At 36.9% G+C, this 20486-nt stretch overlaps 2 protein-coding genes across 5 annotated transcripts in view; one reads left to right on the forward strand and one right to left on the reverse strand.

Annotated features, from left to right (window-relative positions):
• The window catches only part of LOC135198149 (cAMP-responsive element-binding protein-like 2), a 45801-nt gene extending 43048 nt beyond the window's left edge, over positions 1-2753 (forward strand). For both annotated transcript variants that reach the window (XM_064225635.1, XM_064225636.1), the window contains exon 4: positions 2104-2753. In XM_064225635.1, the coding sequence (XP_064081705.1) occupies positions 2104-2202 (99 nt within the window). In that variant the 3' untranslated portion in view covers positions 2203-2753. The remainder of the gene's footprint in view (positions 1-2103) is intronic.
• An 8046-nt stretch (positions 2754-10799) lies between these two features.
• LOC135198150 (uncharacterized) overlaps positions 10800-20486 on the reverse strand; it is a 50973-nt gene continuing 41286 nt past the window's right edge. Inside the window, exons 7-14 of one of the 3 annotated variants that reach the window (XM_064225639.1) lie at positions 19321-19339; positions 17936-18362; positions 17638-17787; positions 17344-17517; positions 16670-16793; positions 15729-15891; positions 13252-13390; positions 10800-12465 (exon numbers count right to left, since the gene is read on the reverse strand). In XM_064225639.1, coding sequence (XP_064081709.1) covers positions 12297-12465; positions 13252-13390; positions 15729-15891; positions 16670-16793; positions 17344-17517; positions 17638-17787; positions 17936-18362; positions 19321-19339 — 1365 coding nt within the window. In that variant the 3' untranslated portion in view covers positions 10800-12296. Of the gene's footprint in view, positions 12466-13251; positions 13391-15728; positions 15892-16669; positions 16794-17343; positions 17518-17637; positions 17788-17935; positions 18363-19293; positions 19340-20486 lie in introns of all 3 variants that reach the window. The other 2 variants (XM_064225638.1, XM_064225637.1) reach the window with 2 other exon arrangements.

A 20486-nucleotide genomic window follows, 5' to 3' on the forward strand; every position in this document is an offset into this window, starting at 1 on the left:
GAAAACTTAATGGGAAGCCAGAGGGAATAAGTGAAAAGTAAGACAAATTAATAACTTGGGACCTGAGGGATACTGCTACTAAAAAAGTTTCATATTGTCTGCATACAATGCACACTCAAAGTGGTATCCCCTTTATGTTGTGTTAAAATTTGCCAGTGTACTTCCTTGACTAAGCATTAGTTAAGATATAAAATGGGGAGATATTCCAAAGCCAGCAGTAATATTCAGTTAGGTAAGGTGGTGCAAGTTTTAATTTAATCACAAGCTTGATATCATTTATTCTTAAAACATTCCCAAAGAAGCTTTTTTTTTTGAGGGAAAAGGAAGAAAGCCACTTTGAAAGTTGAGCAGTACACATTACAATAGGTTGAACAGTTATTCACTAAAGAAGTGAAGCATTTAAAGAATTTAGGCATATATTACTTTGCTCTATGTTTTTCACATTGTGTAGTGCGTCAGCTTCCCTTATGTTTCTGTTTAGTGGTTAGCCATGATGTGGAGGAAGTGCACTGCAAATTATTTTACTTGACTACATCCTAGTATCAAAAGCCTGCTTGAAAGGTTACTTTTAGTTCCAGTGGTGCAGGTTCTGACAAAAGAAAAAATTTATAACAAATTCATTGTAGTAGTAGTGTTGTTGTTCTTTCCGTGAGGAGTGCCACATTAAAGAAATATTTTATGTAATGTTGGCCATGGGTATTCAGTAAGTACCCAATCCCAGATTCTGGAGTGCGTTGAACATTTGAAATTGTTTTATTAGAGTCCCCATTATGTATACCTCTAACACCAAGTTCCAGGAAATGGTGGGTTTTATTTTTCATAAATATATGCCAAATTATAGGTTGTCTTATGCTTAGGTTCATCTTACATGTTGGGAAATATGGCATTTGCAATTTTAACAGAAGCTCCTATTATTTAGGTAATTACAAATACAGCAGTAATGCTTCAACTTTGAGAGCTTTAGTAATTAATAGCTATACTATTTTACTAATTTTCTCATGTTACCATTTTAGATGTGATACATTTATAGATAAATCCCTTGGAATTTTAAATTGTTAAACAGAGATAATTTTATGTTAGGAACTATATGAATTGCTGGTAGCTGCAAGATACCCAGAAAATCTTCAAGTGGAGGCTATTATAGGGTCTTGGATACTTAAAAAAGCTAGACCCCAAAAGCATTAAAGTTGAGTTACTACTTGTACGTTTACACAATTTTGGAGTTTTGTAATTAGTATGGTATGTCCTACCTCTTGTAATCCTTTTTTTTTTTTTATATATATATATTATTATGTATCCCAACTTTCAGTGTATCATGGTCTTGTTTGCAGTTTCAATGGATCTCACATGGTTGCATGCATTACTTGAGGTTCCATGCAACATTCCTTCAGCCGCCAGCTGCAACTCCTTTGATTCCTTTCTCTTTCTTCCATCTTACTTTTCACCCTCTCTTAATTGATTCATAGTGCAACTGCAAGGTTTTCATGATGTTACACTTTTAAAACCTTATAGATCCCAGTACAGTACTTGGCCTATGGCCTAAATTCTATACTCTGTCTCGTTTCACTTTTAAGCTTTACTGTAAATTCTTGCGCCATTCCTGTGAGAACGTAGAAAGAACTCGCGTTGGTTAAACTACCTTTAGAAGAGGAATACTTTTCCACAATTTTAAGTAAACAACAACATATTGGTATATTTAGTCTTGCAAGAGTCAAAGTATATAGAAGATATCCAGCTAAATGTACCATCTTTGGCAAAGTGATGTTAATGCATCAATGTGTTAAGTATTGTAGGATCTTTACGAGAGCAGAGAACTGACAAGCTATAGCAGCCAAAGTTTGGTCATTCTTGACATCCAGCTACAGCTTGCATCATATTTTTATGTGGAATGAATCATATTTTTATTTGGAATGAATCATATTTTTATGTGGAATGAAGTCTCTCTACAGCGACTAAAAACTAAGGCTTGGATGTAGGTTTTGTATTTGTGAAATAAGAGTATTATTTTATCTCTTTAGTTGAAAATTTAGTTGAAAATTAATTGTTGTTAAAAACTTTACATTGGTTATTTATGTGTATTGATAAATGCATTTACTATTTCAGTATCGTCAATGGGCCAAAGAGTTTGATGAAGGAAAATTACCCGAGGGACTCATGAAACTGATTGAAGAGGATAAAATAAAGAAAAACGAGAGTGAATAAATCAACAGTAAACCGTTGTCACATTTTGTAAAGTTGTACAGTAAACATGAGAATGTATTTATGTTACATTTACAGTTTTTATCTAACTAGGGGTTTTAGGTATTAAGAAGTTTGTCTTTTTATGCATGGGCTGCAAGATTCTGTATGCATAGTGAAAAGTGCTAAAAAGATAAAAGCAAAATTCTAGCTGAATACTAAGGGCGTGCAGCCTTCCCTGCTTGCTGCCTTCGGATATTCTCCTTGCTGACTATTTTTTTTTTATTTGTTTGGAAATTATTTGAAAGTTTTTAATAGTTCATGAGAATATTTTGAAAATTCTTTTATCTTCTGTGTTTAATCTTGAGGTGAATGTTAGTTTTGTTAAATTTACAAAATATTGTATCATGAATTGTGGTGATAGCATTTGTGGTCTTGTGCTTATTATTAGATCATGTATATTCTTTATTATTAGGTAAGATTATTTTTTATTGTTAAATTATTTAGAATTATTAATCTCTTATGTACCAAAAAATAAATTCTAAAACAGGAAAATATATTCTTTCCTCTCAGTCTTTTTTGTTTTTCTTTTGGAATGTCAATTACTTTCTTTTGAATATTTTTAGATACTTTAACAGGACTAGTGAGTAATTCTGTAAGTACTGCTTACATAGGAATGTTTAAGTTGATACAATTCATTTGCCTTGGGTATACAAACCAGAGCCTTACATACATTATCTTGCAGCACAAGTGTAACTGCCTTTGAAATTTGGTAATAAGGTAGTTAAATGGTGGGGATGGGGGAGTAACAAGGGTACTCCCCCTCCCTCTCATCTTCACTTTCCTTTGGTTGCAGGAAGAAATTGGGGTAGTTGAGGTGGATACAACCTGTATGAAAGACTGGTATGTATACTTATCAATACAAAATGCTTGTAAAATTTGTTGCTTGTTCCTACAGGGATACAACCATCATCTGTGCTATGTTGACATGCCACTCTTGGCAACTGCACTTTTTTACTGGCTGGGGAAGGGAGGGAAAAAAGATTGGGAAGATAGCTGGCCTTCCTAGAAAAATTAGACTGCTGCTTGATTGCACGAAACGTGGAAGGGTTAGCGATGGAATCTTGTTGAAGCTTAACTATGGGGAAAACCAACTTAAGAGGACAGGGAGAGACTATACTCTTAAGTTGGACCAGGTTTGCCCATGGCTTGGCTACCTGGTGTGCCTGGTTAGTAAGAGCCCTACCTGACACCAACAACAACCTGTATGTTGCTCTTTTGTCTCAGGGTGTGATACCTTTCAAAATGCAATTTGTGAGAGCTCTTCTCCAGGTCTAGCTATGAGAAACGCTTTCCTCACAGAGCCTCTTACTTAGGTTGTTCATCAGTTGGCAATTTGCATCCAAATTAAAAGCAGCTGCCTTTGCATCCTACAGAGGGTAGAAACTATGCTGGTGTGAAAGTGGCAGGATTTGATTTGCAGGTGTCAGGGTACTCGTCTCTGCCATAACAGCATGAGCTAACTGGGACCAAGGCAACTGAAATGGTACCTATGTGAACAATTTTTGGGAATGTGAGAAGCCAGAGTCACTTAACCAAGATTATTGGATTCATGAATGGGTGAAATAGCCACCTGAAAGTGCTACTCCAACTCTGTCTGAAGGGGTTCCAGAAGGGAGGTCTGTTCTCTGGGGAAGAGGAGGCTACATCAAACTTGGCTCTTGATCCTGTCCATCAGCAGACACGCGTCTTCACAGAAGGCAGATCCCGTAGGAGGGTAATACTGTCAGTGCACCTCATGCACTGCACTGTAGGGATTACTTAGGTTCTTTGCAGGATCCCTTCAGTGCCTAGCTGCAAACCCTAAGTGTTTCTTTTACTGTACTGATTGATTGATTATGAATTTTAAGTTGAGGACCAAGTGCCGGAACCCATCAGGATTATTCAGCTCCATATTGAAGATATGTATAAATAATATGATTATATATATAAATAATATGATTAATAATTAACTTTCTTTCATGTTCTCTTCCATTTTTCTTTCCACCTGCTCATAACAATTGATTCATAGTGCAACAGTGAGGTTTTCCTGCTGTTGCACCTTTCAAACCATGTACTGTCAATATCTGTTTCAGCACTGAGTGATCTCGTATGTCCTAGTGCTAGGCCTCTGTCCTAAATTCTATATTCAATTCAATTCAGAGATGGCACTGGCAGACTGGATCCTTCAGGTGTTTTGGTTGGATGGAATGCAGACCTTGATCCTGACACCCCTCTGCCCCAATACTCTGTCTTAACCAAGCATAAAGATGGAGAAGAGAGTAGTTGTGCCTTTTTTCTTGTGTACCTTAAGCCTGCAAGAATTGGAAGAGATAAGTTGACAGATTTCTCCCAAGAAGGAGTTTGCACAGGCTGCAAACACCCGTGTTAACGCAAGCTTGGCTCAAGGATGAAGTGGATGTATGGTCTCCTCCATCCCTTTGAGGGGGAACTATAGGGTGAACCCATCATATTGCTTGGACATGCACTGTTCAGACTGCAGGGATTTATAAGTGCATTCCCACTCCATTGGAACACAACTGAGTTGCTTCTGGGAGAAGCTCCCTTGAGCTGCAACCTTCACCTGTTGCACAGACTTGGGGTACTGGGAGCAATGGCAGCGCATATCCTATTGTGAGCTTGAAAATACATGGTGTAAGGGGCAGTCCTCATGTTCAAGCAAGTACAAGTTTGTGGTGCCAGCCTTGCCTGAAGTATGGTAATCACCACTGCTCTCCTTCCATAGACTTTCTCTTCTACCTCTGAGGAAGTGTCCAGGGACACAGAGGAGGAGGAGGAGGAGGAAGAATAGTTCTCAGATTGGCCAGACCACTTGGTCACCTAAACTCCTTACTAAGTATGGTTGAGGCTGGAGTGGGAGAAGTCATGTTGCTTACAGGCTCAGCTGAGGGCTCAATTGTAGCAGACGTACTCACAGGGACTGCAAAAGTAGTAGGCTCGATTGTAGCAGACGTACTCGCAGGAACTGCAAAAGTAGTGGGCTCAATTGTAGCAGATGTACTCACAGGAACTGCAAAAGTAGTAGAAAACACAAGTGGTTAGCTGATCATGCCTCCTCCCTGCCATTGGGTTCAAGAAGGCAATAAGCAACAGAACTTGGAATGTTAAGAGTAGGCCTTATTTGACGGAGGTATTCAAAAGATGTTGCCTTTTTGTCCTCAAATCGGGAATGAATTAGTTTACAGGTTGTAGGAGAATTAACCCTGCTAGGAAGGGGAAATGCTAGATGTTAGGTGAAGGGGGGAGCCATTGGCATGAAAAGCCAGAACCTCACAGAGGTAAGATCCAAGAAGCAAGTTTGTCACAGGGAAAGGAATGACTTCTATTTCATACTCCAATAGTAAGAGCAAAGTACATACGAGTTTAGCAATTTGGGAAATAAGAAGCAACCACAGTGCTATCTACAACCTCTTTCACGGACGCTGGTCATATTACTCCACCTCAAAGAAAAGCAAAACCATGAATGAGATGGTTGAAGAGGGAAAAGAATTGTCTTTTTCTCCATCTTACTGTCCACCCTCTCCTAACCATTAATTCATAGTGCAACTGCGAGGTTTTAATCCCGTTACACGTTTCAAACCGAGCGCCTCAGTGGCGTGGTTAGTATGGTGTTGGCGTTCCACCTCGATGGTCGCGAGTTCGATTCTCGGCCATTCCATTGAGGAGTGAGAGATGTGTATTTCTGGTGATAGAAATTCACTCTTGAGGAGGTTCGGAAGTCACGTAAAGCCGTTGGTCCCGTTGCGGAATAACCACTGGTTCCATGCAACATAATAACACCATACAAACAAACAAAAACACGTTTCAAACCTTTCGCTGTCAAGTTTTGTTTCAGTGCTGAATGACCTCATTGGTCCCGTGCTTGGTTTTCGGCCTGAATTCTATATTCGATTCACTTTAAAGAGGGGAAAAGACGTACACCCATGCTTCTTGTCCAGCTTCGCCACAGCAGCTGAGAAAACAAGTACGTAACAAGACTAGGAGGATGTCTTGGAGTTGAAACAGGAGGAAAAGCAGTCAAGTGTTCCAGGAAGGCAGCAAAGGAAAGGTCTGGGCAAGCCAAGAACCTGGCTAAGTGGATTCAGGACCTTTTGAAACAATTGTTAGGAGAGGGTGGAAAATAAAGAAGTATAGTGAAAGGAATGGAAGGGATTGTAGCTAGGGCTAAAGGGTCGCTGCAAAGAGCCTTAATACCTAAAGACCAACTTGAGATTACGTTTAGTCAGGTCAACCTAACCTAATCATTGCAGCAACGGATTTTACTTTCAGTACCGAGTGACCGTTACTAACCAAATTTGGAGATACTGACCCACCATCCTCAAAGCTCTGAGACAACACTGCAAGGCAGGTGCAACAAGAATCGGGTCCTGTGGAAAAAAAAATCACTCCCAATAATAAAGTGTTTCCTTGGCTCTCTTCCTCTTGTAGGGTAAGTACCAAGAATAGGACCTCTGCAAAGAGAACAAACAGCATGAGGGCATATGTTCATGGGAGACAAAGCAGCTACACCATACAGCACTCAAAGCAGGATATGGGGTGTATGGTGTAACAGAAGAGACAAAGCGGAATAAATGCTGACTATTGTAGAATCCAGATTTATATATTTGGCAACTGATGAGAAAAGAGCATCAGATCTAGAAAAGATAGGCAAGGATGAGGACAGACATTTACAGGGTGGCAAGAGGGAGGTTAAATGGTAAGAGCAATGATGATGATTGGGGAAGCATGCATAAACAAAGACAACCATGGGACGAAAAAATGTGAGACGGTAGACTGAAGAGGAAGTAAATGTAAAATGGCAATGAAATTAAAAACAAAAGTGATGTAACAATGAAATGACTTAAAAAAATTGCTTGATATCAAAGGTCATGAGAATACCATTGACACAGAAAGAATTGTAGTTAAATGAGCATTTACAAAAGCAGATGTATTGGGAGACACTAAGCTAGCAATACCATAGCATAAAGCCTAAATTAAATGCAGTGACAAATCTGCCAGAAATTTGGGATAAATAATATTATCAGTCTAGTATCAATAGGGGTTCCTGTACTGCTTACTGCAGCAACAGAGGAAGCTAGAAGACTGCAAAAAAGGAACGTCTCTGAAAGCTGCCTTTGTATATGCAATTGTTCACACTTGAACTGAATTGAATATAGAATTTAGGTCAAAGGCCAAACACTTGGGACTTGAAATGCAAATTGACATTTAAAGGTTTGAAAGGTGTAACAGGAGGAAAACCTTGTAATTGCAATATGAATCAACTGTTAGGAGAGGGTGGAAAGTAAGATGGAGGAGAATATGGAAGGAGGTACAGTACAAAGAACAAAAGGGGTTGCAACTAGGGGACGAAGACATGCTGCAAAGAACCTCAAGTAATGCCTACAGTGCAATGGATTTCCTACACTCAAAATGGATAAGAGGAGCAAACAGGAAGAGAGTGAGCAAGACCATCATATGACTGAAGGACATGACTTAGAAGAAATATATTTGTTACCTTGGGAACATGCTGAACTGTAAACCAGATACTGATTGAGATGACAGTCATAAAAAGATAGGAAACATCATGAGTAAAGGGGGTGATAGGTTGTTAGACTACTGCCAGTTAAAAATATTCTATTAATAACCCAAGGTAAAGTTTACGTTTGGATAGGGCCTGTTCTTTACACAGCAGAGACATGGTCAATAATAAAGAAATGGCGGGAAGGCGCTGAGAGATATGTTCACATGCAGGAAAATAGGCAGAGCTCAGAGCGAGTGATATTTTAGAAATGTGATGAAAGGTGAATTATTCCATCACAGTTGTAACTTACAGTTGCCACATGCAGACCAGTAGGAAGGCACAAAAATTATAGACAAAATGCATAAATGAACACCAGATGAGAATGACAACACACTTAAGAATTCATCCGTCCTGTTAAAAGGAAACCCCAATACAAAACATGAATGATGAATAAATATTTGTAGCAAAAATAAAAATTACAACTAGCAACATATGGGTTTGCATACATTTAGCCCATCAATTCTGTAGCCAAAGAGCATGAGTATTCAGACAATGGGTTAACAGAAACAGGGTAACAGAAGAGCTGTAAAATTGCTTCCAACACATGTAATGCACAAATATATCAAACGTAAAACAAGTTGTAAGGCAACATTTAAAACTTAAAATGAAGTGTATGTTTTATATCTGTAAACCTCAAGGAGTGCTTATACTCTAATTCCAAAGATTAGCAGACAACATACCTTATTCGAGATACTGTAAGGGAAGAGAAAGTGACACGGTGAGCTCCACATTTCTGTTTCAAGATAATAGGATAATTTTTCTCTCGTGTGAAAATAATCACTCACAACATCTGCAAGTCTGTGGGACAGCTTAAATTATAATACCAAGGTCACAAAAACTAAAGGCACAGAAAAAAATATATATTGAACAAGAAACAACAGTCAATAAATAACAAACTATTTGTTAATAACAAAGCATAAACACTGGAGGGGAGTAAAAGATAACTTTTGCTGCAAGAGGGAAGCAGTAACGCTATCTTCATACATTCTATGGCAATGGAAAAGCAAGTGGATTAAACAAGTTTTCAGTCAACTAAAGCTAGTTCCAGAAGCAAACAGCCCCATATGGATCTCACATTTTCTAGGGCTCCATTAATATTTTCGTGAAGACTAGTATGGTCCTTTTTGAAAAGAGGCCCATGTTTATCTTCAAGTCTAAAACCCAGTTCTTTGTGGAATTCAGCACAGATCATTAGATATGGAAAAGTTTTGGTCTTGAATCAAGAAATATTTCAAGAAAAATATTTATATATATATATATATATTATATTATATATATATATATATATATATATATATAGATATATATATAGATATAGATTAGATATAGATATAGATATAGATATAGATCTAGATAGATATATATATAGATATATATATATATATATATATATATATATATATATATATATATATATATATATATATATAAATAACCACAATCCCCTCTTAATTTCTCAATTCTTCACACTTTTTGGATATGCTTGTACCTACAAAGCTTCATATCCAGATGCAAGAATATGAAGAAATTCTGGTATCCGTACGTTAGCAACATGACCTCGTTCTGATCTTTCGGATGTGGGTTCGAATCCTGTTAAGGACATTAGAATGTCTTCATAAACATGACACACACTTTGGTAGTCCCCGATTATTGGCAGCCTCAGTTATCAGCGATCTGGTTTTATGGGGCTTGTCTAACGCTAGTTGACTTTCACCACCGATAATAGAGTATTGCCACTGATACATACCTAACAGAGGCGTCATGAACTGGTTACAGCACCAAAATCCGGTCATCGGCGCCAGAAATCGCAGATTTTCGGTTATCACCGATTTTTGCTTATCATCAAGCCGATGGAACGGAATCATTACCGATAACTGGGGACTGCCTTACTTGCATTTAGATCTGAGGCTTTATGGTGACAGGCATATCCCGAGGACGTGAAGAATTCAAGAAATTAAGAGGACATTGGTTGATAAAATTACCTGTATCTGGTATGTATGTATATACTAATATATATATATATATATTATATATATATATATATATATATATATATATATATATATATATATATATATATATATATATATATGTGTGTGTGTGATATAGTGTGTATATATATTTATATGTACACATATATAGTTCTATCTGTAAACAAAAAAATACCCATCACTCTTAATACTGTACATGGGATTTCTGATGCTCAATAAAATGAAATACAACTGGCTAACAAAGTCAACATTGCCACCAAATGCTTACTTGCATATAAATTTGTATGGAATTAACCAAACATCTACTTTTATATCCAATGCTATATGCAAAATATACATAATTTTTCTTGAGTCCCGGGAAGAAGTTATTACCATACTCAGTCAATCACGCACACAGCATCTTGTACCTATGATGTCATTTCTCGTGAGGTGTCAGATCCACTTGCCTCAACAGTGATGGCCTACACATCAAAATTGAATAAAATGGGCCACAACCATCTAATTTGCATATGGAACAACATCAAATCAACAACTTTCATTTTCTAAGTATAGGCAGAGATTGCAGATAAAATCTAATGAACTCTACAGCAACCATTCCAAAGAAAATCTTTCGGTTTCCAAGAGACTCCAATATGACTCTGATGTCACACAACCTACTTTAAAATAAAATTTCCTATGTGAATTTCAGGCATACAATTGTTTTTGAAAGAAGTTTCCTAACATTTCATCCAACCATTTTTCTTCTCAATCTGCAACAAATCTGCTAACAAAATAATAACAGCAACAATAACAAGGATACTGTAAACAAAACATTAGGGCTCTTTTGAGCCCTAAGAAGATGTAGCAACTGAGAAAGTACACAACACTCACATTTAAAATTCTAATCATTTAGTATATATAACTATATATAATATATAATATAATATATATATATATATATATATATATATATATACTATATATATATAATATATATTATATATATATATATATAATATATATATACAGTGGTCTCCCCATATCTGCGAGGGATGCGTACCAGACCCCACACCCCTGTAAATACTTGAAACCCCCTATAAAAATGCTTAAAACTGCCTATTTTGTTAGTTAAAACTCAAGAAAAACCCACGAAAAATTTTTATACCTGGTTTTTTGAATAGTTTTATCACAAAAAATGCATTTTATGATAAAACTGATAAAAAATGCAGGAATTTGTGGATATTTCTTGTAGAAAATTACAGTGAATAGACAAATTTTCCACGATTAATAGGGGTAAATGTTCCAGAAAGAAATCAGCGAATACATCAGTCTGTGAATCCAGTGCGCACAAATACAGGGATTCACTACATACTATATATATATATATATATATATATATATATATATATATATATATATATAAATATATATAATATATAATCTCCTTTCTCACCATTGTCCCTACATTAAGGGGTGGTTGCTTGATGCACCTTCTCCACTGCCTTCTATCAAAGGCCTCATCCTCTATATCTTCCTTCACTTTATCCCGCCATCTAATTCTCTGTCTCCCTCTCGATCTTCTTCCACTAACAGGTTCCTCCCAATTCGTCTATTCACTGTATTTTTCTTATCATCCTCCTCATCATCCATCCTCAACACTTGCCCATACCATCTCATTGTGACTCTTATCATCCCTGTAATCTTTACTAAGCCTGCTCTTCTTATTCCATAATTTTTCAATCTCTCAAGCATTCTCGTCTCTGTTCTCTCGAGCTTTACTTCCCTTTTCTTCTTAGAGCCCATGTTTCCGATCCATACATTACCACTGGTCTTATCACTGTGCAACAGATCTTGACTTTTAGCTTAATTGGCATTTTCTTATCACATACTACTCCATCTACCTCTCTCCACTTTCTCAACGCGGCTTTCATCCTACTGTCAACTTCAGTCTCACATCCTCACTCTTGGCTTAAAGTAGATCCTAAGTATTTAAACTTTTTCACCTGTTTCATAATAGAGCCTCTTCTTTCTTGTATTACTATGCAGTCTCTATCTTCCCCACTACTCTGCAAAACCTCTGTTTTATTCACACTCACCTTTAAGCCACCCCTCTCTAAAGACTCCTGCCATTCTCCAACCCTTCTCTGTAGGGACTCCTCATTTTCAGCAGTAATCACCAGATCACTGGTACACATTATATATATATATATATATATATATATATATATATATATATATATATATATATATATATATATATATATATATATATATATATATATATATATATATATATATATATATATATTACAGTTAAGAAAAATCTTTGTACACACGCAAATGTCACTTATACTGTGCTGCAGATCTCACCAACATAGTCTTTTCTCTGCATGAACCAACCCAATGAAATATATGAACAATTACTAATAAAAAAAATATAACATTCAAAACTAAATGAATAGGATAGTTTGTTCTAAGCAATAGATACACAGATGGAAACCACAGCTGTCAAGTCCATATCCAGAACCCTATCTCTGCCTCTGGTTATCAAAGGAGTAGGGATTGAAGAAGTCAATTATGGGGTGGTAGCCATAGTTGACACGGTCCTCTTCACTCCCTTGGTTCCAGCTGACGGGACCATTGCGGTCAGGATCCTCGTAAGGAGCCGTTTCATCAGGTGAGGGCCCCAGGTCCGATCTGTTGACAGCAGAAATGAAATGAACCTCATTTTGGAAACAATGACACATCCCTTCCAACAACATAACGGGCAAATTTTGAAAGCCAATGCGAAGCGGTTGCGGGCCATATGCAGAAAAGGAGACTGACTCTTAAGTAAAGGCTTCAAGAAAAGGATCCTTATGGATGTAACTGGCGCAATTTATAACAATTTCCCTAAATGGAAACCCATGAATGATAATGGCGAAGATAATGTTATATAATACGCCACATTACAGTACCTTGAAAGTATTATACCAATACTGTACTTATCGCAATCTCTTATATCAACAAAGAATACTACAAGGCTGAATACTACATGCTAGAAATAAGTAAAATTGATTTGAGGAGAAATTATTTCCTCAACAGTCTAGAGGATGTCTTTTATCTTATAAAAATGTCCATATAATTTGTTTATTTTAACCAAAAATTCAATATAGCATGATCTTTTGATCTCTTCGGACTTCTTTGTTGGATTTCCTTGTCGCAAAATGGGATATATTTTTTACTTTTTTTTTTCAAAGAGCAATAAACACGATGGTCCTCATGGCAGGTCGTCTTCCAAAGTTTCATAAAACATGGACAATTCTCTGCAACCACATTTCTTCAATGTGTCTATTTTCCATGTTCTCAAATTTGAGGGACTTCTACTGAGTATATAAATATTCCATAAACCTGAGTACAATTACATTGAGTACACACTGAATCTCTGGTAATCCTTTACCAATCTCAACATTTTTACTGATAATAATGTGTTTCCGTTCTTACCTGTTTATGCTTTGTGTCGTAACATTTCTGTCGAGTCCAGGACCGGGTCTCCGTACTCCAGGTCTGGATGACTGCACAGGCCTTCGACGGCGAGGTGGTTGTTTTACCGGTATGTTTGGGTAGTTGACGGGACTATATGCTAAAAAATAATAATAATAATAATTTGTAATAATAAAAGTACACATTTAATACTGTTTTTAACTCCAAGGCAAAATAACTTTCATGGAGTAAGGTGAGTGTAATTTCCGAGACTAGAAAACTACAAAAGTAAGACAATAGTCTTATTGTTATTAATTATTTAAATAAACTTTGATCTGAATTGTTCCTCATGTCTCAAGTCATGCAAAAGTCTCTGGTCAGTCTTCAAGTCTGAAAAAAAACTGGCTAGTTCCCTACAAAGCATAGACAAAGCCCCGGATCCTTTTGTTCCGTTTACAAATCATACGAATTTTTCTTGTAAACAAAGCCCTGAGCACGGAGAAGTACAACATGCTGCGTATAATACGGCATAACCATAATACTAATTATAAAACAATTTCACAGATACCACCTAACACTCTGGATTGCAGATATAAAATAGTAAATTAAAGTTTATGTATCATTTATTTTTCACCAACACACTGTAACAGCCACAAGTTAGTTTGACAGATGCAGCAAGAGATTTCCATTCTGGCTTTGAACTTGATACGAAAGAAATTGGTTCTCGTGCATAAAAATCCCCGGAAAAGGCACGGTTGCATACATTGTGTTGATAAGGATAAATTTCTTTTTGACATGAAGGGAAAGCCTTGAAGAAAGCAAGAAATATTCCGTATTTCAAAGTGAAGAGAGTGGTATTTGGAATAACCAATTGTCACAAAAGAACACTAAACATATTTATTGCAACATATTGCACACCACCTGTAATAGATGTGTTTTGTATAAGTTTCTTCTGTATTCTAGTCATTCTACTTAACCAAAATAAATCAAACACAACAAGTGATTTTCAACCACTATCTACACCGATATCAACTACGTATATTTTTACGAATTAGTTTCTCTTGGTTTCCAGTGTATGCTTCATTTTAAAGTGTGTTTTTTTTACTTTGGCATTATATGCATGGCGTATATAACTTTTAATGACAAATCAGATCCAGTGAAAAATTCCAATGGCACCAGTTTGAGATATCAATCAGACTGAAGTATATATCATAAGGCCTTCCAAGCTGTCAAAGTAATTTCGCAAGAAAAGCAAAATTTGCCAAAATGCCAAGGCTACAGATTTACTGATTTTCCTTCTAACGGAGGATATTAATAGTATTTTGACCCATCAATTAAAATTTTGAATGCAAAATTGTAATATGTGTATTGCAATATGCTGGCAAAACATGAATCATCTTTAAAAATCAATTGAAAATTATTGATCATCCTTAGCCCCTTGAAACATTAAAATGTCTTGAGTAAATAAGAAAACTGGCTAAATCTAATGCTTCCTCGTTTTCTACAAAATTATGAAATTGGTTAGGCTTGAAAAGCAACAAGATTTCTGGTTATGAAAGTAAAAGATTCCAGTGAACAAATCATGCAGCATTTATCTGCTTCTACCTGATGCGAAATGAAGTGGCTACTACCTTTAACAGAGATCTAGAAACCACTGGTTAAGAGGAAGCGTTCTAGCTCGATCTTTTACCTCGCACTCTCCAACATTCACTGTGTTGGCAACAAAATACTAAAATACAAAACCTGAGGTACTTTAGGAAACCTTAGAATCCAAGCTACATTTTAATTTTTCTCCTAAGTTCATGATACTAATGCTGCCAGAAAGCTATAATATTAGAAGTACCATATAATTCATTTCTTCTGTTTCAATACTTTTAGACATGTCAGAATCATCCTGAGATCTTCATCTTATAAAAAAAAATGCTAAAGGTGGTAGCTTCCTTTCAAACAATACTGTTAATTCTGATTTACGTCACATGGTCAGTTAAAATTCTGCTTAACAGACTTCCCTAAGTTTTATTTCAAAAAGAAACTTCTACTGGCATCTTCAGCGACTGTCTATAGACAATGTGTCGTATTTGTTTTGCAGTGTTAGCATTCATATTCTGTTCAGGTGATGTAACAGTGCCCAGTTCCAAAGTCCTTTTATCCCATAATAATATCATTATCAATATAATGTACTGTATTTTCTTATGTTAGTTCTTAATAAGGAACATATCTGACTAAAAACAACATGATGAAAGTGATAGAAACCAGTATTCAGTATTCAAATAAATCACCCAAAGTATGTATTTCTAGCAAGATATATAAACTATGAAGATTGCAATATGTAAACTATGAAGAATGCAGTGCCAGAAAATATCTCTAAATTACAAGTGCAAATATTTCAAAGAACCATCTACCACAAGGAAGGAAAAAACAATGCTGACAAGAGAGAGCCGGATGACAGTGTAGAAAGTACACGTGACCACTGTCAGATGTCGTCGCACGTCACTGACCTTTCTCAGAAGAGTCACTACCTGGGGCTAGGTCATTTGGGTCAGGTTGCGGTGCAGGCACTGTCTGTGAGACCTGAACTGACCCAGCAGTATGCTGCCGCCGATTAAGCGGGGGAAATACGTAGGCATAGCCCTGGATATGACAGGAACAACAACTGGGCACCTGAAATAAGTTACTAATGTGAAACAAAGTTCCCAAAGTATCACTGCTTAGGGATAATATGACAAACGACTGTTTTTGAGTCATCATGTCACCTAAATACACTGTCTGTTGCACAAACAATCCTGTAATAACACTGCAATAAAGTTCTTCAAAAAATGTCAAAAAACAGTCATCATTACCTTAAAAAGTTTCATGATCATGTTTACAGTTCAATGATCGTTGCAAGATAAATGATACTATTAGATACTAGATGCAGATGTTAGTGCTGTTTTAAGCTTACTAGTTCGTTCTAGGAGGCTATCTGTTGACCAGTTATAACCAAGGATAAAGGCAAGATTTGATAACAGATGGATCATTTACACTGGGGAAGAATGCTAAATAATAATATCAGAGCCACTAATTGGCAATAAGCAAATGACTGGAGTCATTACGTGGCTAAGTAGAACTTTGACTACTTTCTATACTTTCTAACCTCTGGACACCAAATGAATCTTTGTCTGCATTGTTGAGATAAGAAGAGGAAAAATAATAACATCTGGTTTGTAGAAGTGTGACTATGAATGCACTAGATGATCCCCACTGACACGCAATAAAGTGAAAAAAATAAAGAGGAAATAAATAAAAAATATTTCATTTTTATGATAAAGGAAAAGCGACTAGGAAAGCTTATTAAAATTTCAGAAATTCTACAAATATGAGTCTTCCTTGGTTAAAATTATTATCAGCAACACAGATACACTATACAAATAATCAATGAGGAAATGAATGGTCAGTTTACCTTGAAAATGTCCATATGTAGGCCTCGACCATCTTCCCATGACAGCAAACGGTGATAGTTGTAGACTTGGTTGCACGTTGCTCTATAATGATGAGACACGTAGCTACAAGCTCCACCTGGTTTCCTGCACGTGAACATAGGAAAGAAGTGGTCAAGGCATGGTTGAAAATGCTACTTAATGAGACAACTAGAGGATAAATAAATATAAAATTTAAAGAGAGACGGAAAAATGGCTAAGCGCTGAGCATCTGACCTTCATAGGCGTCTAAAAGAATGAAAGTACACAAAGAAGTGCTCTGAGATAATTAACGCAATGCAGAATGAACAGTAGACTTCCACCAGATATTTAGGGTTGTCCGTTTCACTTATTTTCAAACTATGCAGTATTTCATGACTAAAGATGTTAACCTCTTGCTAAATATATAATTTTTTCAAATAAACTGTACATAAATTTCGAGAAAGACCCATTTGTTCTTAGTGCTGCTACGCTAACAGCATAAATGAGAAAAGGTGATCGAGAAATATGCAAGGACTATGAAAGGGTTAGCTTTCTAGACTCAATTTTAGCCTAAGTGTAACTCTTTCCATTTACTAAAAAGCCAGTCGACTTTTTCATCAGACCCGGGAAAAGAACTTGGCATTAAAATTGCGAACTAATCGTGTTTTTCACTCACATGCACTTTTCCATTCGTATGGTCTGTGAATATTTGTCTAGATTAACGATGTACTTCCAACGCCCCTTGGAATTCCTGGCTCTTTTGGGACGAGCATATTTCACTTCCGAAGGGCACAGGTAACCTCCATCATGAGCGAAGTCCCTGTGGGCATGGTTCTCGGTTCCCGCTCTCCTGTAAATCGAAAACTTTGCTGAGAAATCTCGACATCGTCAAAATCAGAGAAGGATAATGACAGCTTTTAATGCAAAATAGGCCATTATCATTCCTCAACACCAGGGTTATCCGACTCACCTGTTACCAAAGTAGTGTTGGTAATCATATTTTGATTCTTGACTCGAACTAACACCATCCACGAGGTCATCTGCACTCTGCGACCTCACTTCAGCCATCATGGTATCGGACCGGGATGGGTCTCGAATCAAAGATGACAGAATGGCTTCACTGAAATTTTTCAATATATTTTTGTTAATAATACACAGTCATTTAGCATGGTAATGCAACACAGCAAAAAATGCTATCATATAATTGAACATTTCTGGGTATAAAGTTATCCAACAAAAAATTCACATAGACACTCGGAAAGACTCACTGAGGATATTCAAAGGAGTCAAGACAGATATCTTCTGTGTACTTGACACATCCTCCATCGTGACCGGCAAAGCCGCCCGTGGGCCTTCCTTGATGGGGCGGTGGTGGAGGCGGCCTGGGTGGAAACCTTTGAGGTGTTTTGGGAGGTCCAAAGTCATCTTTCGTTGGGCCGAAATTCTTGAAGTCATTGTCAAAGTTGTTATTAAAACCACCAGAACTACTGCTAACATGGCTGAACGTCACTGGTCCAAAATCAGGTCCGACGGCGTTGCCAAAGGTCTCCGTGTGGGGTGGTGGCCTAGGCGGCCTCTGGCGGGGCGGAGCTGGGGCCTGGCGACTCGGAGGCTTGGGAATGGTTGGGAACTTGACCATGGTAGGGCCAGGCACAAAGGGCAAAGGTTTCAGAATGTTTTCTGGAGCTGGGACCTCTGTAAATCAGGGAGCTAGTAAGTGAGGTGGTCGTTTTCATTGGACGAGCTTGTCATTGGAACGCTTACCAAGAGTGTTCAATACTCATTACTATTTAAACACAAGGTCATTCCCCCATGCAGATATTATACTTGCAAGAACATTCACACTAAAATGGTTTAAGCATTGTTATTTTAAAGCAAATAACTACTTACAAGAGTGAAAGCAAAAAGCTCACTAAGCTCTAGAAAACGAAATGACTTCTATTGAGAAGCAATGGATCAAGTCTGAAATGATTTACAACTTGGAACAAATAAAAATTTAATTCAGGAGGAAAATGTTTATAATATTATTTTCGATCGTTTTGCTTCCATTCTATGATATTTTATTTATTTACATTTGCTACTGTTACAACAAACATTTTAGCATCTATAAATATTAGTTCATATTTTATATTTTGATTTACTTACATTTATCTTTAGTGAACAATGATTCTACCGTCACCTTGCAACAGGACAGCTAAATTACATGAACATATACAATAACTAATTACTACAAAAACATACAAAACATTTAATTACGAACACATACTACACAACATTTAAAAACAAACACAAACAATAATCTAATTACAAACACATACCCAGTATTTTACATACCATACAAATGTTATAAATGTTTGAACTGTGTGCATTATAAATACCGTGTAAACACTGGTATTGCATTATGTATGATTTATATCTATATGTAAAGTGAAAGTGACGCTATGCACCTTTGCTGCTTTTTTACAAGAATATCTTTTATCCCTCATGGATTCAAGTTCATGGGACAGGAATAGATTCTGAACAAAGGGAACATAACTGGCGTCAAGAAAATAATGTCTGTATGTAAAATAATGCTTGCGTATGTGTACTGAAAAAATGTTAATACTAGTTAATCTACTACACCTACTTCTAGTGTGCTGGATGCTGTCCTCACCTTGGGGGTTATACTGGACCTGGAAATTCATAGGTTACATTAGACTATTTCTTATGGACCAAAACAAGCAAGAAAGACTGAAATCAATTAATCTGCTATAAAAAAGGAGTAAAACTGAGTAACTGTCAGCACACAGGGAAATACTAGTACACACACTGTGGCGCGTGTATCGGCTTCGTTCACTTTTAATAGCTTATAGAGCCACACATCCGACGGTTTCTGTCACAAAATAGCGACTAAGATTAGAATCCCAGTGTAATGGTTGGAAGGAGATTGGGGTCATACCCCCACGAAATCATGAACACATTAATAAGTTCTGAAACCTTCCTCTCCATTGGCAGGCAGACAAACTAATGGAGGCACAAAGGCCTTACAGGGGATCACCAAAATCGATTCAAAGAAAGAAATACTTTAGTACTGAAAACTATAAGAACGTATTTTGGACAACGGTTAGTTTTACAATAAGAAAACATGAGTTTTTTTTTAATTCTGCCTAATAAGCCACAAGATAAACCTGACCCACCCTCTGTTTGTTTGCTTGTTTGTTTGTTTGTATGGTGTTTTTACGTTGCATGGAACCAATGGTTATTCAGCAACGGGACCAACGGCTTTACGTGACTTCCGAACCACGTCGAGAGTGAACTTCTATCAACAGAAATACACATATCTGACCCTCAGTGGAATGCCCGAGAATCGAACTCGCGGCCACCAAGGTGGCAGGCCAACACCATACCGACCACACCACTGAGGCGCTGCCCCCACCCTTTGAAGAAAACGTTTTCTGATGAAAATCTGTTCAATAATATGTTGAGAATTTATACTGATACACGGGAAAAGCTGACAAACACAAAACCAAACCAGCCATTACACCTGTAAAAAGAAAAAAAAAAAAGAAAAAAAACATGGCTTCAAAAGTAAAGCTGAACTACTGGGCATTAATAGGAAGAAAGATCTCGACAATCTTCACTTATCTGCAACTTCCCTTCTCGTCGTTCTCACACAAATAGGTCAGGGTCTTCTTCCAACTATTACAGAGTACCGTAGTGTGACGCAATCACCAACCGCCCCCTGGGTCACTTGTCTCTTCGCTCCGCAGTGAACGGGGCCGAATTAAAACCAGCCAGAACATCGTTAATTGACGAAAACTTAGCACTGAGGGCTATATA

Source organism: Macrobrachium nipponense, chromosome 21 (genome assembly GCF_015104395.2).
Source record: "Macrobrachium nipponense isolate FS-2020 chromosome 21, ASM1510439v2, whole genome shotgun sequence".
NCBI lineage: Eukaryota > Metazoa > Arthropoda > Malacostraca > Decapoda > Palaemonidae > Macrobrachium > Macrobrachium nipponense.